General features: G+C 51.6%; 2 protein-coding genes across 6 annotated transcripts in view; one reads left to right on the forward strand and one right to left on the reverse strand.

Annotated features, from left to right (window-relative positions):
• APOC3 (apolipoprotein C3) overlaps positions 1-22449 on the forward strand; it is a 297981-nt gene that overhangs the window by 264548 nt on the left and 10984 nt on the right. The window lies entirely within an intron of this gene.
• On the reverse strand, positions 2467-22441 carry BUD13 (BUD13 homolog). 4 transcript variants are annotated; one of them, XM_048968561.1, is made up of 13 exons: positions 22209-22441; positions 21986-22076; positions 21420-21504; positions 21237-21294; positions 20036-20544; positions 19388-19496; positions 19200-19293; positions 18770-18875; positions 18273-18411; positions 17862-18043; positions 17397-17478; positions 16937-17047; positions 2467-7210 (listed from the first exon to the last, which is right to left on the reverse strand). In XM_048968561.1, the coding sequence occupies exons 1-12, from the start codon at positions 22325-22327 to the stop codon at positions 16954-16956; spliced, it is 1668 nt and encodes a 555-aa protein (XP_048824518.1). In that variant the 5' UTR covers positions 22328-22441; the 3' UTR covers positions 2467-7210; positions 16937-16953. The 4 variants fall into 4 exon arrangements, 3 of the variants coding, with proteins under 3 accessions (XP_048824518.1, XP_048824515.1, XP_048824516.1); XR_007380953.1 differs by lacking the exon at positions 2467-7210 and adding an exon at positions 14256-16450 and having other exon boundaries at positions 16823-17047; XM_048968559.1 differs by lacking the exon at positions 2467-7210 and adding an exon at positions 14257-16450.

The following is a 22449-nucleotide window of genomic DNA, read 5'->3' on the forward strand; positions in this document are numbered from 1 at the left end:
ATACTGGAAGGCTATAAAGAGGACTCCCTGCAGCCTTCTCCTCTCTTCACAGCAGAGGTGCTCCAGCCCTCTGAGCATCCTCATGCTCTCCTCTGGAGCCACTCCAGCAGCTCCGCATCCCTCCTGTCCTGGGGGCCCCAGGCCTGGGCACAGCACTGCAGGTGGGGCCTTGCAGGGGCAGAGCAGAGGGGCACAACCCCCTCCCTCTCCTCTCCCTTCTGCCACCCCTCTGTTGATGCAGCTCTTTTGATGAGCCTGTGACTCAGTTTGTTTTGCCTGTGATCAGCATTGCTTTCCAGGCAGGAAGAGATAGCTGTCAGCTCACCTGCTCCAGTACGACACCCAACCCCACACCCTCCTGGGGACCAGGAGCTGCAAATTCATCCACGCCATCCCTCACTTGACTGTAAAGAACTGCATCAGCAGAGCAAAAGAATGGTGAACAAGGCCGTGCACAGGCACAGCGAGAGCCCTCTCCATGCCACGCAGGCTGGTGCCCCCTCTCATCTCCCTCCATGCCCTTCATGTGCCCAGCACTGAGGGCTACATGGAGCTGCACACCCACCTGTGCTACCCTCCAGTGTTTGTTGCCTTAACATTACCACGATCAGATTATCTCATGTTAATGTGGATCTAATGGATAAATCCATATGAGCTCTGGAGTTGTTCGGTATTAATTAAATGTCGCCATTATAACACTTGGATTGCTGCGTGTTTATTGCTCACTGCAATTAGCAGATGAAACCTGAGCTGCAGCTGCGCTCATCTCCCCACGCTGAGCACCCTATGGTGCACTGCACCCACCCAGGGCTCAGCAGCTCCCCCAGCCACCCCAATGCCACCTGTGCACGGCCTCAGCCCCAGAGTGGGGCCCAGTCAAGCTGGAAAAGACCATCGAGTCCAATCATTATGGGTGAGATCGTCAGTCCCTGCAGCCCCAGTCCCTGCAGCCCCAGTCTTCTGCCCACAGCACAATTTCCTGCTGCAAGGCTGGGAAGTAAAAGCAGCTTTCAAAGGCGAGAGGATGCTGCCTCGCTCCCCCAAGGTGTTTAAGTTCTGTCTCGTTATTCAGGTTCGCAGTCCCTCTGCCCACATGTCAGACGAGAGAGAAGAATAGAAATTGCTCCTTAAAGTTCACAACCCATCACTCCAGCTTTCAGAAATACAAGCAAAAATGGCAAAGCAGTAGGGGGAAAATCCATTTCTTTCGCGATGATCTTTCCTTCGAACATGTCCTGTTGATTTGCAGTCAGGGAAAGGCGAGTGTGTTTGTCTGAGATAGGGGAATCAGATCTGTCTAAACTCTTCTTTACTCCAAACTACCCCTTCAAAAGAGCTCTTTAAAAAAAAAAAATAGAAAAGCCAAGAGAGAGAAATCTCTCCTGTTCCAAGACCTTTCTGTTGTGAGCTTGCCCTCTGGGAAATAGCAGCTGGAAGTTTCAACCTTTTCCTGTACTGCGGACAGACTTTGGGCACTGTGACCACTGCCTGGAGCCTGCGGTAAGCAGGAACAGGGCTCTCCCCAGCAGTGGCACTTGGGGCTCAATGCCACCACCTCCAATGGTAACACAGGGTACCTCATCTCCTTCCATGACCAGGTGACCCACCTGGTGGGTGAGGGAAAGGCTGTTGCTGTAGCCTATAGCAAAGCTTTTGACATGGTTTCCCATAGTTTTCTCCTGGAGAAGCTGACAGGTGCACTCTTTGCTGGGTAAAGACAGGTTGGGTGGCTGGGCCCAGAGAGTGGTGGTGAATGCAGTTACATCCAGCTGGTCACTGTGCTGCTCCCCAGCGGTCGGTGTTGGGGCCGTCCTGTTCAGTGTCTTTATTGATGATGTGGATGAGGGCACTGAGTGCATCCCAGCAAGTTTGCAGACAGCTCCACGTGGGGGGAAGCGTGCATCTGCCCGAGGGCAGGCAGCCCTACAGAGGGACCTGGACAGGCCGATGGCTGGGCTGAGGCCAACGGGACGGAGCTCAAGCAGCCGAGTGCCGGCTCCTGCGCTTAGGCCACAACAACCCCACGCGGCGCCGCAGGCTTGGGGCAGAGCGGCTGCAAGCTGTGCGGAGGGAAAGGAGCCGCGGCACCGCCAGCCCCGTACCCATGCATCCTTTCAGCTCCCCTCCTCCCTTCCCCCAGTCTCTGGGCTGCACGCACGGAGCGTTGCGGCTCGGTCCGTCCCGTCGGATGCGGTTCGCGGCCCCGCAGCCCGCGCCGGTGCAGCAGCGCCACCTCCCGGCCGCGCTGCGGGAACGGCCACGGAGCAGCAGGGAGCGCGAGCTGCGGCGCCGCGCTGCTGCTGACGGGAGAGAAGCGAGCTGCACTTCGGGCTCATCGCGCATCTGGGACGGGTTTTGCTTTTCTTTTCTTTTTTGCCCCCTCATTGTCACCCTGCAGGCCGTCGTTACGAAGAGCCCCACGGGTCAGAGCGTCTCACTGATGCTCTGGGACCTGCAGGCCTTTGCGTTGGTGACAAACAGCAAGTAATTGGTGTTCTATAGAACATGCCCCGTGGGCATTTGTCCCAGAACGTTGGGATGAGATCAGTTCAATATTGTGCCTTGTTTTATCAGACAGCAGCCAGCCCGCAGCAAAGAGAAGCAAAAAGCAAAATGCAAAGCCATGCAAGCTCAGGTAGGGATAGGAGTTGGTCTGGGTAATTCTGGAGATGGGGGGAAATGAGTGGTGAGGGGAGCACAGCACCAGGGCGGACATCACCATGAGCTCCTTCCCTTACAGCTGCCAGGAGAGGGGTCAAGGAGAGCCAAGCAAAGGCATGCAGTGATTCTGCACGGAGCCAATTTAGTGAAGAGAGAGCAGGAGGGTTAGGGAGATGAGATAGCAGGAGAAAAAAAGAAGCGATGCAGGAGAATAAAGAGAGGGAATGAGAGAGGAGACGTTGATGCAGGAGGGAAGAAAAAAGATCAGATATGAAATACGAGAGAGCAAGGATAAAAGCTGTAAAGAGGCTGCACCAGCACTGCAGCTGCCACGACACGGCGAGGATTGTCTGTCTTGTTAAGCACTGTGACTGTATTGATAAATCTTAACCATCACTGCGTACTGTTCCTCCAGAACAAGCCGTTTCTGCACTTCCTTCAGAACTTGGGCTCTCTCGTTCTGTTTTGTTTTGGTTCTCCTCATCTGCCTCATCCCACTTGCTTTTTATTCTTCCCATTTTGCAGCAATCCCTTTGCATCCCAGCACTGCCATCCCTTCCCACTGCCCTGTGGGGCTGCTGCTGTGCTTTCAGGATGCAGGGAGGGCGCAGGGCAGCTCTGACTGCAGTGATTGCTGCTACTGGTGTGTGCTGCCATGCATGGGCTGAACACCAATGGGAACAACAATGCTAAAGGGTGAAGCACAGAAGAGCAACATCAGTTTCATTACTTACACATATGAACTCATATATGTATTCTATGAGGGCTGCTCTGAAAGTAGTGCCTCATTTTATGATGTCAGCCCACCACATCAGAGGCGGATGCTGGTGGTGCAGCAGTAGAGGTGGAACCTCCCCACCAAGATCCATTGCCTGTTGTTGCTGTGTGACAGATGGCAGCAGAGGGGCAGTCGGACACAATGGTGTCTGACGTGGAAGTGAGGATGAAGCAAAGGTGTGGAATTGAGTTCCTCTGGGGATTCAGTCTCACCCACTGACATCCGTCAATGGTTGGTGAATGTTTCTGGAGATGAACCATGGATGTGAGCACAGTGAGGGCTGGGAGGTGCATGCATTTCAGCAGTGGCAGCAGTGGGTCACTCCACCGGTGCACGTTCTGAGGGGCACATCATGCAGGCTCTTGTTCACTGCTGACAAAAATGCAGAGCTCATGGTGGGGACCACATTGAAAAACAGTGTTGTGAGGCTGAGAAATTATCATATTGTGCCATTGTGCCCTTTGTCTCTGCTGTAGTTTCCATGGAAAGAAATGGGAAGCATTACTTTTGGTACAACCTACATCTACGTGGCCCCTTTGCTCAGTGTGGCCAAAGGGTTGAACATCCAAACCACTGCTTCCACCCATTTCAACCAGAGCTGGAGCTGGGACAACCCATCTGCAGAGACCCCCACTGCTTCCCAACCACAGCGCGCCACGCAAAGACAGCCCAGCGAATGTAGGGCACCAAGCAGCCCCCAATTAGCTCTTGATCTTAATTACACACATTACTGATGAGCTCATCAACTTAATCTAATTAGTCTGCAGAGCTCAATTGCTTGTCCCTTTTCCTTAAATAATGTGCCACGTAAGCCCGTTATCCCTTCTGATAAAACCTGCTCGCTCACACGATCCACCAGCCAGGCTGACAACCAACCCCACACACCTGTGGCACAGCACCCAGCCCCACACCGTGCCAAACGCCCCCCCGTGGGGCTGATGTGCTGCAGGGCTGCTCACACAGCTGGGGTCGGGCATCCCTTAGCAAAACAATGAGGTCAGATCCTGCAGTGGGGAGGGGGCGGTCAGCCCCACGGAGGCGAGCCAAACGCATCCATGACAAAAGCTTTGTGCTCATTACTGATTGACCGCCTTTGCTTTCGGCTCAGCCTTGCGGTGTTTCCTCTCCTCTGGTGAAAGCAGTAATCCCGGCACTTGTGGCTGTTTAAACAGGAAAACTCAGATAGCGGCCACAGCTTTGTCACCTCTGCTCTGCTCCATCAATCAGGGGCAGACCGATATCAGCCTTAACCCATCTGCTTTTCTCCCCTCCCAACAGCTGCAGAACCTCTGGATGCTCCACCGTCTTCCCCCGCCAGCCCCCTCTCTCTACACAGGAATCAATGAAATCCCCTAAAAGCTCATAACTCGGAGGTAATTATAAGAAGCATCAATTACCCAGCAATGTGGATTTCATGAATTCAATTAATTTGCATAGTGATCGATTCAGGCGGGTCCTCTCCGGGTCCCTGGAGAAAGTTAGGACATTGTTCTGCACGCTATTGATTTTACAATGTAAAACCAAAGCTCTCTCTCCTCTTATTCAGAGCTGCTCATTCAGCCATATTAACTTTCAGATCATTTATTTTTGTATGTCTTTCAACTCTGTTTGTTGCTATCACACAAATGCAGAGTATTACATTGTAGAGAATAATTGAATCAATACAGTCATGGTACTGTGGGTCTCCCAGACTCTCAGGAACGCGAGCTGGCAGGAGCCCACATGGAGCCTGAGAGGGCTTTTTTTTTAACCTTTCCAGTTATTAAAACGCTCGTCTGGCTACATATTAACTTTCTGCACTGCGTGTTTGTTATTGTTTTGCATGCATTGGAGTGGGGGATGCACGAGCTTTGATGAATACGTGGAGAGGCTCCAGCGGTGTCTCCAAGCATCAGTGGATCCTCTGCTGAGATGCTGCTGCTGTGCAGAGGAGCCACGTGCTTGAGGGATGCCTGAGGCTGTGGGGCTGAGGAGGGCTGCTGTCCTGCTCTCCCACTGTCCCACTGCCCTTCTGTCCTCCTGATCTGCCATCTCGCTGTCCTGCCACTGTTCCACTGTTCTGCTATCACACTGCCCTGCCAACCTGCCGTCCTACTGCCCTGCCATCCCGCTGTCCCATTGCTGTGCTGCTCTGCTGTCCCACCATCCCTCTGTCCACTGCCCTGCTGGTCCTGCTGTCCTGCCACCCCGCTGCCCCACTGCCCTGCTGTCCCACTGTCCTTCTGTCCTACTATTCTGCCACCCCCCTGAGGGATGCCCAAGGCCGTGGGGCTGAGGAGGGCTTCTATCCTGCTGTCCCACTGTCCTGCCATCCCACTGCCCCACTCTCCTCCTGCTCTTCTGTCCTGCCATCCCACTGCCCTGCTGTCCCAGCACCAAGCAGCCTTGGGGATGCTCGAGAGCCCCAGCACAGCGCTGTGCCCCCCAGCACGGTCAGCCCTCCTTCCCCTCTCCATTCTTCTCATCTGCAAACGGCCACACGCAAATAAGGGAATCAGAGAGAGGAAAAAAAAAGAAGAAACCTTCGAGTGAAAAGCACCGAATAAAAAAGGAATCCTCCTTCAGATTCAAATGGCTCTGAAAAGAGAGACAGTTTTTAATTTTGGTTCCCCTCCCATTGGGATATTAGACAGCTAAATAGCAGTGTGCCTGTTTCCTTCAGATAACCGGCTCCCAATGAGCACCCTAATTGTCCCCGGACCCTCTCTGCCACCGCACAGAGCAGGTCATTTACTGCACAGCACACGCAGCTAAATACAAATCCATTTTCCAAGGGAAAATTCCATTCTTATCTGAGTTCTGCAAGAGGGTTGCAAGCGGCCTGTGTTAATTGAAGCTTTGATGTTTGGTGGAGGAGGGCCTCTAATCAGCCACACAAAGGGGCCAACGCGCCGCTGTGCACTGAGTGCGCAGGGCTTGCCTTGCAGGGAGGACATAAGGAGGAAGAAATGTGGATAAATGGTGCCCTGGAATGAGGGGCAGGGAGCACAGGTGCCCAAGCATCACTGGCAGGGCTGGGAACCGTGGCAAACTGTGCCCACGGCCAGCACATGCCGGGGCTCCGATGGGTAAGGCGCCTTGGCAGTGCTTTGGCATGTCTTCTGCAATATCCTCCAGCAAATCAAGCATCCCCTTCTTGGGATGTTTTCAATCTGCTTTATGTTGATTTTAATTAAAGAATTTGAAACTGAACAAACAGTTTGTAGCAGGTGGCCATACAAGTGTGAAATAAGCAAACTGTTTTATCTGCCACCAACTCCACCAGTAAATTCCTTCAAATTAATCCCAGCCTCCGAAAGGCTGTTGATTCCGACTGAAACGCTGAGCAATTTGGACTCTGCCATTCTCTAAATATTTGCCTTCATTACGGTGTTGGGAGCAGGTGTGTCTGGCAGCCCGTGCTATTGCACGAGTGGGTCCGCCTGCCACTTCCCATTCGCCCAAAGCCTCTCTTTGGAGCAGGATTTGCTGCTGAAAAACCCACCTGGCAGATGGGTGTGTGGCTTCCAAGGGCTGTTAGGAAAGCAGAGATATGTGGCAGAGGTCCTGCTGGGCACGGGAGGGTCTTGGGGCTGGGAGAGCGGGCGGTGAGCTGGGTGTGAGCACCACAAGGCTGCTGCAGAGCTCAGCGTGGAGGTAACCTTGACTGCACAAAGGCAGCGTGGGTCCTTCATCGAGGTAACGGGCACTGCATACTGATGGACCTGCAGGGAAGGGAGAAGTGAAGCACAGATGCCCAGGAGCTTTATGTTTTTCCTTGCAAGGAGATGGCTGGGAAAGGAAAAAAGAAGGGAAAAGAAACATAAATGCACGCTCCTCTTCATCTTGCACTCCTGCCCTCTGTCAGAGATCTTAGCAGCAGCTTTAAGAGCTCAAGTTCTGCTGACAGGAGGTACCACCTTGGGGTACATCCTTAGGGGCTCTGGGGGCTGCCCTGTGCCCATGGCTGAGCCAATGCCATGCAGTGAGCACCTCGCTGCCCAGTGCCAAGCGCTGGGCTGGAAAGGAGGGCAGCAATCAGCTCCCACCCCGCTCCTCCCAGGAGAGACGGTTGTCCGCCAGCTCCTTTCATCCCATTAATGTTCAGAGCGTGTTCGACATCAGATCCATCCTGTTTGCCCTCCCTAATGACCCAGATCTGGGAAATTAGAGCGGTGCTCATGGTCAGCATCCACTCGCGGGAGCCGGTGTTTGCCTGTGCTAGCCAAGCTAGCGAGATAATTACAAGATGTTCTGCTTTCCTGGGAGTATGGGAGGTTTTTCTTCCCTTCCCCTCAATAAATATGGATGCACAGCTGCTGTTAAAAGGAATCAACACAAATAAAAAGAGGCAGGCTCCAAACCCCACGTGTTTCCCTTCAGTTATATGATCCCAGTGCTGCTTCTGCCCTGAATTCAGTCAGGTAGGAGAGGCTGCTGGGTGTGTTTTCCCCCAGATATCATGCTCAGGTGGCAGCAAAAGCAAAACAGTGCTAACAAATGCATTAGGATGGCACGGCATTCAGTGTAACAAAGCAGCAATCCCCTTTTAGTACCTGAAGAAGGGTTGTATGGAGGAAGGAGGCAAACTTTTGGTGGGATCTGTGTGACAGGACTAGGGAAAACGGCTTCAGACTACAAGAGGGGAGAGGGAGACTGGAGCTGAGGAAGGTTTGGCATTTGGGGGAGGTGAGGCATTGGCACAGGTTGCCCAGAGAGGCGGTGGTGCCCCGTCCCTGCAGACAGCCAAGGTCAGGCTGGACGGGGCTGTGAGCACTGCTGAGCTGTGGGTGTCCCTGTGCGCTGCAGGGAGCAGCACCAGGCGGCCTTCCAGCTCCCTTCCAACTCATCCCATCCTGATTCTATTATCCCCCTACATCATCATCCCAAAATGCAGTATGAGAGCTGCCCCGAGGTCCCCTGCACCCCTCCACCCTGCAGACCTGACACATTTGGGCAGATGTGCTCAGATCACACAGGGCTGGTACCTCTTCCGTAGGAGCCACTAGAGATTCCTATCCCAACAGTTCCTCCTAGCCTTTAAAAACCAGGATGTGCTCTACTCTATATATCAATCTCCCAATCACTAAATTAATTTCCATCTCAGTTACAGCACATTCGGAGTCTATTAGTAAATCATGTCAGAGCTGCTTAGCAACTTTTGTTAGAAGATTCCTGTTAGATCATGTTTCAAACCGTCGCAGATGGAACAGCTATTATCTTAATAAGTTAAACATTAAAGCCATTGCAGCAGGGCTGGGGAGCAGGAGAGACTTTCTGCCTTCCAGATGCGCCCATCCTGGCAGGGATGCTGCTGGTGCTCCCCAGCTCCTGTCCAACACGTTGGGTGCAGGAAGCTGCTCCTCTCCTGGGGACGATGAGCCCCCATCCCAGCATCCCTGATTTGTGCAACGTGAGCAAACAGCAACAGCTTGGAGACAGCCAAGGTCAGGCTGGATGGGGCTCTGAGCACTGCTGGAGCTGCGGGTGTCCCTGTGCACTGCAGGGAGCAGCACCAGATGGCCTGTAAATGTCCCTTCCAACTCAAACCATTCTGTGATCAGAAGGGCTCATCCTGCTCAGAGCACACAGACACTTTCAGACCACGCTGAGGAGCTTTCAGAACCTGCCGTGCTCCTCCTGTCTCATCCCACAAGCGACGCGCAGGGTGAGTTATAGCATGGCGAGATGCACACATATTCTGATAAGGAAGAATAATAACTTGTCAAAGATATATATGATATGTGTTTTCTTCCCAGACAGAATATATATTGGGCTAATTCATCAACTCGCCTGGCACTGGCCAGAAGAGAGAGAGAAGAATCCTAACAAAAAGAAGCCAATAAGGAGAAGCCCCTTCGAGTCAGTGCCTCCTCCCCTTCCCAGCTCCAGGAAGGATTTGGGGAAGGATGAAAACGGGGGAGGACAAAGTGGGGGATGCTCATGCAGAGCAGCTTGCTGCAGCGGGCAGAGGCTTTAGCACCAAGCCAGTGTGTTTATCCAAAGGACCCCTCGGAGATAACAGCAGCTTTGCTGCACCAAGCCCTAAATCCAGCTCAAACGTTAGCGCTCCCTGGATGCAGCCAGCGGCCGTCAGCCCACCCCGCAGCCTGTATCCCTGCCTCGTGCAGCCCGGCAGGGCCGCTCCTTCCACAAACATATGCAGAAATACACAGATTTCTCCATCAGCAATTACCTGCTTCCACATCGGACACCTGCTAATTATTTCCAGCCCGCCAGATGGTGCAGCCATCAAGCACCGCCACAGACGTCCAGCCAGAAAACAGCCAGATTTCCCTCCTAGGAGCCGAGGGATTAGAAATAAAGCTCCTCGCCAATTAATTAGTAATTACTTTGTTTGAAAATGAAACATTCTGGCAAATAAAAGTCGCAGCGGTTTCGAGAGGGGATGGGGCAGCAGTGTCCCCAGCATGCAACCAGCCCCTAACTGCAGCGGGGAGAGGGATGTGCATGGTGGAAAGAAACAACAACTGGAGCAACAGAGAAGATATAAGGAGGGAACGGCCCTGGCATGCTGCTCCCTAACCAAGCAGTCAGTGGGAACAAATAGAACTGGTCCCAGTGGGAAAGCAGTGCCCTCCTGCGTGCCACCTCCTGAGAGACAGCGGTTGGGGTTGGCAAATCCCTTCCTGCTACAGGGAATACAGAAAGCTGCAGAACGGATTTATAGAATGATTTGTCAACTGACAAGCAAAAATATATTACCAATTTAGGGCTGTGATTTGCCTGCAACTTTTTAATCCTTGAGTTGTTGTTGAGTAGATTAAAGTGTCTGCTTTGATCCAGGCTTTTAGGCGGAAACATAAATATCGCCGCCGCTTACGCTCCCTGCACCCAGCCAGCAACTCTGCCGTGCTGAGGTGTGACACTGCCCCGACCCCCTGTGCCCACAGGAAGCCTCTGCCCTCCTCCTGCTCTCAGCACATCCTCTGTTGGGCCCCTGCCTGCCCCTCACCTGTGCTCAGAGGATGCTGTGCTCCAGTTTCTATTTAGAGGCTGTTCTCTGCATCTCTGCCCTTTTGCTTGGCAGGCTCCCAGCAAAGCCAGGCCCTACTTTTAGTTCTGCGAGCCCCCAGGTGTGGATGAGCTCTGGAATAAAGGTCCTGGGGAGCACCAAAGTAACACAAAGCTCAATAAGACTGAGGGAAGGCAGCGCCCAGCAGCATGCCATCCACTCTCAGACAATGCCCCCAGAAATGTCACAGCAGCAGGGTGAGAATTACCCTGACATTTCAGTTAGTGCAAATTTGTATGGACTCGCCAATGTTTTAATTACGATGTAAAAGCCTCCAGGCGAGGCAGGTCACTTTGGTTTGCAGCACATCTCAGTGTGGGACACGTGGGGCCATGGCCCAGCACTGCTCGTGCCCCCCGTCACACTCCCCATGATAAAGCATTGCCTGCCACAACAGAAAGATATCAATGTTCTGTATGATGCTATGATGGAGAAATCCAGCTTTTCCCCTCCTTCCAACCCCAGTTCAATGCCACCCCACATGGCAACATCACCCAACTACCCAATACTTTCACTCCTGTCACATATTTGCATTATAAGGCACACAAGGAAAGCGGGCGCTTCTGTATGTAAACATAAGCCTTCCAGCAGCTGGATTCCTGGCACTGCTCACATGGCACCACAGCTGTCAGCCTCCCAGGTACTACAGCAAAACACCTCTGCTGAGCCCCATCCAGGCCATATGGGGCCATATAGGGCTGGGAGAGAGCACCACCCCATGCCCAGAGCAGGAGCACAGCCTGCAGGCCAACCAGAGCTGAACTGAGGGCTGCCATTAAAATGTCACTGAGAAAATTATTAAGGTAAACCACTTCCGCACGTCAAAAGCAAAGGCAATCAGTCCCAGGCTTGTCCCCCTAGGAAATTATGTGGAGTAATTAATCAAAAAGCTAATGAGAAATGTGTTTTCTTTCCTAGCCTAACACCACATCATATTCTTATTAGCCAAGGTTATTACAATAGTAATCATGCATGCTCTGAGTTCAAATTGGGTTTTTTTGCTCCACTGCCACCAATTTAGAAAGCCATTAATGGAGAAGATAAACCCTGATACGCAGAGCAGCCCTCCGTGTTGATTCACCTGTTGTGTGATCACCATCGTGGCCCCATCAACACACGTTTGGTGATACCCAACTAGAGGCTGAGTCCACGCATCACCCCACGTGCTCCAATTTGGAGCCCTTCCGATGCCATCACTCCATCCCAGGAGGCCACCAGGCACGATGTGAGAGGAGCAGATTTTGCTGCTGCATGCAAAGGAAGGGAAAAAACTCCACACAGAGAGGCTGGGAGCGCTCTGTCAGGGTGTATCTTTGAGCCGCTGGGTGCTGCACGCTCGAGCGAATCTGGCCTATTTATTGAGATGCCTTTAAGTGGGATCTCAGTGATTCTGTAAATCTGGCTGTAAGTGGGTAATTTGCTTGGTATTACGGGTTCCCCCTGCACCCGCCCCAGAGAACAGCCATCTGCCAATCTTCCCGGGCCAAAACGCACCGTCAGCAGCCCGGCAGAGGGAAAACAGCTCTGCTTCATATCCAGCATTAAATAATTCAGCCCCCCTACAGAGGGAACGGGGAGAAGAATGAGACTGACAAAAAAAAAACCATAAAGATTTCCTGTGCCACGTTAAAAATGCAGTGAGCTGATTAGCTCTCAGCACAGCCCTCCAGCACGACGCCTTTGCACGCATCATATACAGCACCTTCCCTTCTCCTTTTGCACTTGGGTGGAGGCAGATATCTTGCTGCAAATGGACATTCCCTCGTGTGAGAGCCACCTCCCGTCTTCTTTTTGGAGCTTGGCTGCCATCTGGTTGAGTCTGGAGAAACAGAGGTCGTGTTGGGTTTTGCCAAGCTAAAAGCCCACCCGATGCCCTGGGTGTGCTGCCCCCTAAGCCAGCTCCAATGTGTGGATTAATAAGAACTGATGCAGCACAGAAAAGCCTTCAGAAGCCCAAAAGCAGGGCCTGCAGCCAGCCTGGAGGGCACAGTGCTCCCCGTGCTTCCTTTGATTGCACAGCAAGATGTGGGTTTTGCTACCCATGCACCCCTCTCTGCTCAGAGCCCTTAAAGAAGAAACCTGTGAGCTGGTAATTGCAGGCAGGCTCAAACATTATGACTTCTTCACGGCCATAAAGCACCCTCCAATTACGAGATGTAAGACTGGGTGCCGAATGGTGGCAGAGAGACACTGCAGGAAAACTGAGGCACAGGAGGAGCCCACAGAGCAGCTGAACTCAGAACCACGCACCAACCACCAAATAACACAGCTTAAATGTGTTTATTGCCATCCAGACTGCTTTTTAATTTGATTATTTATCTCCCGTTTAGCCTCTGACAGATCAAAGGCTCGGCAGAGGGGAAGCAGAGCCAGGCTGCGCATGAAAATGAGCCCTGATACATAATTAATTAACATAAAACAGTTTCATTAGGAGACGGCGTTACACGGCTGTTTGTCTTAAAAATTTAAGCTGTGTAAAGAGGAGGGAAAACCCAGCTCCCCCCCTTGGCAGAGCACTGCCAGCTTCACCCCATGCCCACATCCCAAAGCTGGGACACCACGCCCCATCCTTTTCCCTTCATCACACACAGCCTCCCGTTGATTATTAATCTGTTTTTAATTCTATTAAGAGACGGCCAGGAGAAAGAGTATCAATCCTAGATTAACAAGGTTATTAGCGCTTCATTATGCGAGGTGTCTTTGTAATTGAAAAGGGAGAAAAGGAAGCACCATAAATATTCGCAGCCTCGCTGCTCCTCGGGGTTTGCGGGTGGCTCCTTTTATTCACAAGGATATGGAACCATAAATATTAAATATCTCCCGAAAAAAAAAAATATAATAAAAGAATTACAAGGAGGAGAGAGGATGCCCTCTGGATATTCCAGCGCTGAATGTTCTTGCATTTACAAATATTCATTAACTGGGATCTGCAAAGTTATTTCCACCAAGACTTGGAGAACGAAGCAAGAGAGAGGGGGTTATTAAAAAAAAAAATAGAGTCTAGAGTAAATATTATTAGTAATTTTTATCTCTGCGTGCCCCTAATTATTCCACAATTAAGAAAAGTGCACATGTGCATATACAATCACTAACCTGGCAGCCTTATTGGTTCTGTGCTCCTGGCACCGCTGCCAGCTGCCACAGACTCACAGGCACAGGGGAAAAGTGTGAGGCTGGAGCCCAGAGGGCCCCATGGAGGGCTCCATAGGGGGACCCACAGCAGCCCTATTGCTCAGTCCTATCCTCTAGTCCCATCTCTTGGCTGTCCCAGCAGCTCAGGGTGACTCACACGGCCTCCAGCCTCCACCAAGCGCCCGCCACTCAGAGCTGCTGCCGTTTAGAGCAAAATTAAAATGACAAATCTGGGGCTCGTTTTAATTAAAAAAATAATAGGAGATCACAGCAGGGGAAAAGTTACAATAACGTGTCACCTGCCAGAACCCGCTTTAGCAGAGCTATTTAAGATAAAAAGAGGGGGGGGAAATAGCCTGGTAGTCAGAGGAAGGCACATTTCCATCCATCCATCCATGCTGAGCCCTGCAGGGCACAGGGAAGCAGCACTCGTTGGGAACCAGGCAGGAAATCACAGAGAAACCACTTCCATCTGTTTCCTGGTGCGAAACACGGACAGACACACATCTCACTGCCCTCCACAAAGCTGCCCTGCTCATCCAGCACCACAGTCCTCCTGCACCCCACACCATGGCCAGGGGTGATGGGGGGGGGGGGGGGGGGGGGGGCAGGTGATGTCACCCACCAGGAATTAAGCTCTTAATCTTGACTAAACACATTAGTGATGAGCTCATCAACAAAAATCTAATTATTATGTGTGAGGCCAAGCTTAATTGCTTGTCCTTGACATGAATAATGCACCACGTAAGCCTATTAGCCAGTGTAAGCCTATTATTATTATTATCGTGCTCGCTGTCAAAAGTATAAAAGCAAAACAGTCGAACAGGGGGAAAAAAATAATGTTATGCAATTAGCAGCAAAATGCCAGACAAATAAGCTCATTAATTCTTGGAGGGAGCAAACTCTCCCAGTAATTAGCAACTGCCCATTCGGGGGCTGGTCAGGGGTGAAGCCTGCTGCTGGGGCAGCTCGGAGCCCAGGACCTGGGGATGGCAGAGAGCAGGGGCTGGGTGGCATGAGGGCAAGCAGGGTGCATATGGGGACAACACAGCACTGCCAACCCCAGCCAGCAGCTGTAGGTCCCCCTTCTCCCTGCCCAGACACCTTAAAAGCCGCAGTTATTGGGATGGAGCTGAATGCAAAGCTCAGTCTGCATCCCAGCATCTCCCTGCCATCACCTGGAACCACACGCCGGGTGCAGCGACCCCCAACCCACCCCAAAACGCTGCTCAGTTCCTCTGCATCATTTGCTAATTAAAACCCACTAATGAGAAAATCAGGATGCAGGAGCTGGCAGAGCAACGCTGCCTCCTGCGCACGCACTCCTCGCGGACTTATCACTCGTCACAGGATGTTTACAATAATTTTTAATTTGTGCAATTATTAATCATTTTTTCTATCTGCCTCATTTGCATAATAATTACTCTGCTTGGTGTTTGCCATGACTATGAATGACAGTGTTTTAAATTAAATTAAGATTTTAATATTCTTTTTTTTTTTTTTTGGTTTAAGCTAATCAAAGTTGCTGTTAAGATGCCAAGAATGGCACTGCTGCCCTTCCAGAAACAGTAATCAAGAGATCGGCTTCCCAGCACCACTCACTCCATCTCCATCACCTCTCTCATCCCACAAGATCCCAGAGCCTTTTCCAATTCCTCTGCTGCCAGAACTGCTCACACACAGCCACGTCAGACAGCAGAGCAGAGCCAAAGCAGGACACAAAGCAAGGGCAATGGGACAAGCCATCCTCCCCCTTCCCCAGCCAACACATGTGCGTGCACAGGGTCAGCATGGGAAGGAAGGCACACACAGGGACAACTCGTGTGCTCAGAACTCAGGTTGGGCTCTAGGATATGCAGCACACCCCAAATATTCCTCCATCCCCAGCACACATGTGCTGCAGCACTCAGGAGTGCTGAGCAGGGCTGCACCCACACCTCGGGCATCCAGCCCTGGGCATGGGCACCCCTCTGTGTCACAGGCACGGCCAAACCCAGTGTGCCAGCACCCTCTGCCGGCTGCCATGGCCTGGAGGCGGGAGGCAGCACTCATCCTCCCGGCCTTCTGAGGTGTGGGAGCCCTCAGCAAAGCGCAGGCAGCTTTCCTCCTCACTGCCCGACTCAGATGTGTGTTGGATATCTTGCACACAAAACCAATGTCCCACACGTCAGATCCTGCAGTTGTCACAAGAGATACCAGAGCCCAGCTCCAGACTCGCAAAGAGTGGCTCTGGAGTCACTCTGAGAGGTACAGGGCAGAAGTATTCACACTCGTTTACTTGTGTCAGATCTTACTGTCCCCTCAGAGCCACCACCCCTGCACCCTGCTCCACTCTTCTGGTGCTGGTGGGACACGGCAATGCAGCTCTGGGATGGAGGTGCTCCAACCAGCCAAGCTCCCAGCCTGTTTGCAGACACACCTGATCCATCAGCAGATGAAGAGAGGCAGCTCCCCTGTCCCTGCTGAAGCTGCAGAGCCATTTCAAAGCCCGTATTATTATTATCCACACCAGCCATCACCGCATTTGCCAACTTGCATCTGGCAATGATACAAAAGGCTGTATTTTTATGTGTCAATTGCACCAGCTAAAGTCTCCTGTATCTCTTTGCACAGATAAATCTTAGCAAGAAAGTGTCTGGTAATAAAAATTTTAATACACATTATAAATTCAGTACTGCAGCGAACTCTGCTATGAGGCCCCCGTGGAAATAATAAACATCCGAACCTGCATCTAAAATTATAAAACTGTAGCCTTTAAAATAAGTTGAGATGTTCAACTTCAATGTTTCACTTCTTTGCCAGCTCCTGAGTTGCCATCTTGTCAGCCATCTGGGCAAAGAATGGGCTGCTCGGATCCGACCGACCTACAAAGCGAGACCAACGAGACTGCGGCTCCACACCGCCCTGCGCGGCCATGGCAACGCGACCGGAAGTGAAGGGCGGCGCAACGGCGCCAGGGGGCTGGGAAGCGGGCGGGACTTCCGCCGTCTGTGGCGCGAAGTGATAGGTGGAGCCTCGCTGAAGGGGGAAGAGGTGGGCGGGGCTTCGCCGAAGAGGGAGGGGCCACGCCGAAGGGCGGGGCTGCCAGCTCTGCCAGCGCCCGCACGCTGAGATGGTTTTATTGGCGTCCAGCACAGCGCCCGCAGCCCCGCAATCCAGAAGCCGCACAAACAGCTTTTAAATACCCCCCCAAACTGCCCCCCACCAGGAGCTCCTTGCTCTCCAGGCCTACCAACCCGTTTTCTAGGATACTGAATGCTGAGGACAGCGCTTGATCCAGGCAGAGGAGCCATTACTTATGGCTCTGGCAGTGGTAGCAAGCAAATCTCAATTCAGGCATGTTGTCTCACATGGTTGTTTCTTCTTTCTACATGTCTTCAATGCTCCACTTGTATGCAAGCTCCTGAACTGCCTTCCTGTCGGCCATCCTGGCAAAGAACTGCTTCTCAAATCCATTGGACCTACAAAGTGAGACCAATAAGACCATGGGCTACCATGCACGTTTTCTAAAGTCAAAAAGCTTTTAAATGACATCACAAGTTTTCCTCTACTTTTGCACCACCACCTCCAGCCCAGTTTCCACCCCGATCTGTGGCTAGTGGCAGGCTGTGCCTCCCATGAGCCACAACAAATCAGATTAGAACCTGGCTCCCTTCTGTCCCAGACAAGAATGTCTCCACCACCAATTCGTAACTGTTAGCATGGTAAAGGCTGAATGTGTTAAATCTCACTCACTGTAAACTCTATGAAGTTGTATTACCATTTAGTTGTATTACCATTCAGTGATATCAGTGTACCAGGAATACCCACCTGTCCACCCCATCCCAGCGATGCCCAGGCCATATGTTAAATCTGTTGAGGGGAGGTGCTGGTCCACTGTACTTAGGTTTTTCTAGAGACAGAAACAGCAATACAACCATTTGTTACTTGCAATCTTGTGATCACATTCCCACCAACCTGGAAGGTTTACTTAGACACAAACACCGGCTGCCTAAGAGCCAAAGAGCTCACAGAGGAAACTCCCAGCAATACCTTCAAACAAACCGCAGTGTGCTCACTGCCTATGTCACCACATACTGCACTCTAAGCTACCGAATAATAGCAACACAAACTGCTAACGGGTCAATAAGAGAAGATGTTGCTGTGGCACTAAAGCTAGACTAGGAGTCCTTCAGGACTCAGCTGCCACGGTGACCTAAAGCTCTTCACTGAACAGCAGCTGCATTTCTATGCTCCCTGGGCTTTAAAACCCACACCAGCACTCCATATCCACACCTTTTTCCTTGTTCTCTTTGGCTTTCCTTTTTTTGATGAACTCAGCCATTGGGTCTCCTTCCCTCTCTTGTTCTCGCAGCATTCGATCCAGATCCTCATCATCGATGTAACGGGCCAAAGGCTTTTGCATCTCTTTTATTGCATCTTCCACATTCTGCTGCTGTTGCCTCCCCTGCGCTAACCTGAAAACAGACACACAAACAAAGCTTCACCTCAAAACTATGGAATCATTTACTGTGAGCTGCTCAATTTGCAGTACTGACCACAGTCCACTGCGTGCAGCATTTCTGATAAGCACCCACCAACAAACAGGGTAAATCCACACATAATAACCCGGTCCCAGGCACAAAACTCATTACCAACCCTCAGGCCCCAACCCTGCAAAGTGGCATGTCACCAAAATCACCTTACCCCTTTCCCCATCTGGCATATTGTTCATCTCGCTCTGACTTTGCTGCATCTTTCTGCTTCTGTTCAAGCCGTTCCTGCTCAAGGTCCCTCTTGCGGCCTGACTTGTCACGGAAGATGGTTTCTGTGTGTCGGGATTCCTCTGGGGGTAACAGATACCTTAAGTCACTCACGTTGGAATGGTTTCCAGACCGTTCAATGACTGACTCATGCAATCAGCTCTTGGAGTAACGGTCTGCTCCTTCAGGACTTGCAGATGGGGCAAAAGCCTCACAGTTGTTTCATTGGCCCTTCTTTGAAATCGCCACTCAAATTTTATTTCAGAGACCCAGTGGCCTTACCTATGTAAATTCATAAGCATGCCTAGATGCCAAGCAACAGGGATGCTCTCCATCAACACCCTAACAACCAACCCTCTAAGACAAGGCCTGATATAGCATTAATAGGCAGCCAAAAGCAGAGAAAAAGCTGATGTTTGTGCAGTGGTTTTAGACCTTTACCTTCCAAGTGCTTGCTACTTCTCTCCTGCTTCCTGAGCTCCTGCTGCTCTTTCCGCAGCACGTCAGCTGACACCAAGCCGGCTTTGACCCCAGACATCATTTTGGCCTGCAAATCAAACAAGAATCACATTTGCTGCTGGCTGAGAGCCGTCCAGTGACCCACAGGTATAATAAGGGGAAGTTTCAGGAGAAACAGCCGCGTTCCAAAACCACTTTGATGCCATCTTTGGGAACAGTTTCCACAGACCTCCAGAAAGGCAGAGGACTGAGTCAGAGCTCATCTTTCACCTACCTCACACTTTGTCTTGTTGCAAATTGACAGGCCGGCACAGCTGCATTTACAAGCTATATTTCTGTAAGCCATTCACGCTTTTAAAGATTTCTATCAAAGGAAACAATTATAGCTCAGATGGAAAGACAAAACCCTTACCTTTTTGGGAGATCCCTTATCATCAGGGTACCGATGACGTGAGAGATCAGGGGGACTCCTTGAACCACGCTGACCCTTTCCAGAAGGCAGAGCCCTTTGTGGAAGAGAGAAAACTGGAGCATGAAGACTCGCTCTGAACATGTTGAAGAGGACCACGCTTATGGGAATCATTGTGGAATAGACCTGACCTGTGATTCTTCCGCTGGGGGGAAAGGTCTGCCTCAGAGGCATCTTGGGTCCCCCTTCGTGGAGGTGGAGAATCAGAGTCACGACGGAGCTTTTCTACACGGGAAGCATCTGCAACACAAACATGCATTAAGAACCACTAGAGGCCCAAACATGGGGACACACGAGATAACCCACAGACAAATCAAAACCTTAAACGATGACAAGCTGTAAAGAACAAGCATGCGACGTCAGCCTTGAAATTCTATTCCTCTGAACCCGGAGACAAGGCTTAAACTTTGTTTTCATTTTGGACAACCTTTTAAGACTTACCCAGACCACTTTTAGGATAAATCTTCTCTAACTAAATAAAGCATTACAAGAACTATTTTTACCAACAGAAGTGATAACCTACCCACCACAATTCCACACTTTTGGACTATACATCCTTACACACACTCACCTTTTGTTCTACTCAGCTTTTTCTGACCTGGTGACCCAGCCCTCTTTTCTCAGAGGCGGTGATGAATCTGGGTCAGAATCATACCTCCTCTTACACTGAGGGGACAGATCTGGAGCAGCCTGCTGCTTCTGATGTGACAAGGACCTGTCAGAGGAGCTGTGCCCAAAATGAAGCTGCTCTCCTTGGATCTCTCCCAGCAGTGACTTACCTGTCATTTGACAGCCTTTTTTTCCCATTGCTGAACTGATTCTTTCAGGAGAGAGATCTGGGGAGTCGTGGCGCTGCCGTTTTGGTGGGGATGGGTCTGGGGAGTCGTGGCGCTTCCTCCTAGGAGGTGAGAGGTCTGGGGAGTCGTGGCGCTTCCTCCTAGGAGGTGAGAGGTCTGGGGAGTCATGGCGCTTCCTCCTGGGAGGTGAGAGGTCTGGGGAGTCGTGGCGCTTCCTCCGGGGAGGTGAGAGGTCTGGGGAGTCGTGGCGCTTCCTCCGGGGAGGTGAGAGGTCTGGGGAGTCGTGGCGCTTCCTCCTAGGAGGTGAGAGGTCTGGGGAGTCGTGGCGCTTCCTCCGGGGAGGTGAGAGGTCTGGGGAGTCGTGGCGCTTCCTCCTGGGAGGTGACAGGTCTGGGGAGTCACGCTGTCGTTGCTTGCGAGGTAAGAGGTTGGGGGAATCATTTCTCTCTTGTCTGGGAGGGGACAAATCTGGGGAGTCGTGACGTTGTTGCCTAATAAAGAAGGAGAAGCTTCAAATAAGTTAGCTTACTCATTTCCATTTCTCATCTTCAGAACAGACACAGATATCAAACAGGATCTACCATCTGATCCCAGTAGGTACCAGTAGAGGGTACCAGTAGAGCTACCAGTAGGGTAAAATTCGGTGATCTGCATTACTGAGCCTCAGATTGCCCAAAACAGATCCCAGAACTCCAAGACAACTTCGATCACAGAAAAGCTCTAACTGTATCACTTCAAGCCTTCATTAACCCTTGTAACATTCAAAACTATAAACCCACTCTGTGTTCTCGAGTAATCACCTTCCCACAAAATAACACCCCATCACACCACCTTAGTTTAAACTCGTTCTGATCACAGAACATCCCGTATAATCACCTCCGAAGAGAGGCATGTTGTAACATTACCGTCCTCACTATGTTACAAATCTAGAGGCTGTCATCACTCCAACCGCTCTGATATCACAAAGGATTGCGGGATAATTGCTCATGGACTTTACAGAAACCCAAACAACATGCTAGCTGGAAGTTCTCCCCCAGCCACAGTGGATTCAGCACAGAAAAAAGGGATCCTCATGGAAGCTACTTCTCACACTTTGCTGCAGACCTTGAAACTGCAGAACGAGATGGATGAAAGCACAAAAAAGGATCAATCAATGCTAGAGCTTGTAGCTGGATATCTGTACCTTGTGGTAGGTTTGGCAGGTGCTGAAATATCTGAGCTCTGTGAGTCTTCATTCTGGTCTGAACAAAAAAAGCAATCGGTAAGCAATCATCATTAAGGTTCTTTATAATTCCTTGTATTTCCTAATTTCACTGTTTAGAACTGCAAACGTTCAGGCAGAAACAACAGCAAGATCCACCCTCACCTCCTAAAAGCTTCCATTTAGTGTTTGTTCGGAACTCCTCCATGAGCTTCACTTCATTCGGACGCTCATCAATAAACTCTGCCACCTGAAGGTAAGAGAACAGACCAAACAACACAGCTTAAAAAAATAGAGAAAAGGATCTATGTTCTCTGAACGAAAGGATCAGCTATTACAGAACCACAGAATGGCCTGGGCTGCAAGGCACCTCAAGGGTCACCAACCTCCAACCCTTCTGCCACAAGCAAGGCCACCAACCTCCACATTTCATAGCAGCCCAGGCTGCCCAGAGCCCCATCCAACCTGGCCTTGAACACCTCCAGAGACTCGGCAACTATTCCCACACTAGAAAGAACGGATCCAAGGGTTTTGCTTGCAGCCTCTCTCTTCCCTTCCTACATTCCCAGCCAGGACCCAGCACATTCTACAGCCATTCCTCACTCTGCCTCGCCCCGCCCGGCCGTTTTAAGGCTCTTACGGCCATCACGCACGCCCAGCCTCCCGCTTTCGCTGTTTGTAAACAGTTCAATCGTAACGGCCCCATAACGGCCCCCGGCCCAGCTCCTCACCACGGGCACGTCGCTTTCGTCCTCCTCCTCTTCCTTCTCAGGCACAGCGGCGATGCTGCTCCAGCCCACGTCGTCATCTACGATCCGCATCCTGAGTGCGGACAGAGGGCCGCCATCAGCGGATCGCCCGACCGAGGCCCGCAAGCCGCGCCGGGATGGGGGAAGGAGATGGGAGGCCCCACGGGAGGCCGTGACCCGCTCGGGCCGTGCCGCCCGCACTCACCCGGCTCTGCCGGAGCCGCTCGGCGGCTTCTTCTTGCGGCGGCGGCGGGGCTGAGCGGCGGGAGGGCCGCTGAGGTAGCGCTGCAGGTACTGCGCTTTGGAGATACTCTGCGCGGCCATGGCACCGCGACCGGAAGCGAAGAGCAGCGAAACGGCCCAGGAGGGCGGGACTTCCGCTGAGTTGCGGCGCGTAGCTATAGACGGGGCCTCGCGAAAAGAGGCGTGGCTTCGCCGAACTGGGC

Source organism: Lagopus muta, chromosome 22 (genome assembly GCF_023343835.1).
Source record: "Lagopus muta isolate bLagMut1 chromosome 22, bLagMut1 primary, whole genome shotgun sequence".
Taxonomy (NCBI): domain Eukaryota; kingdom Metazoa; phylum Chordata; class Aves; order Galliformes; family Phasianidae; genus Lagopus; species Lagopus muta.

Excerpts from the sequence above, each read along its gene's own strand:
- BUD13 (XM_048968561.1), bottom strand. The coding sequence starts at position 22,327 with ATGGCCGCGCAGAGTATCTCCAAAGCGCAGTACCTGCAGCGCTACCTC. Across the intron at positions 18,412-18,769 it reads AAGTAGCAAGCACTTGGAAG|AGGAATCCCGACACACAGAA; the intron begins GTAAAGGTCTAA and ends TGTTACCCCCAG. Across the intron at positions 18,044-18,272 it reads TATGCCAGATGGGGAAAGGG|GTTAGCGCAGGGGAGGCAAC; the intron begins GTAAGGTGATTT and ends GTCTGTTTTCAG.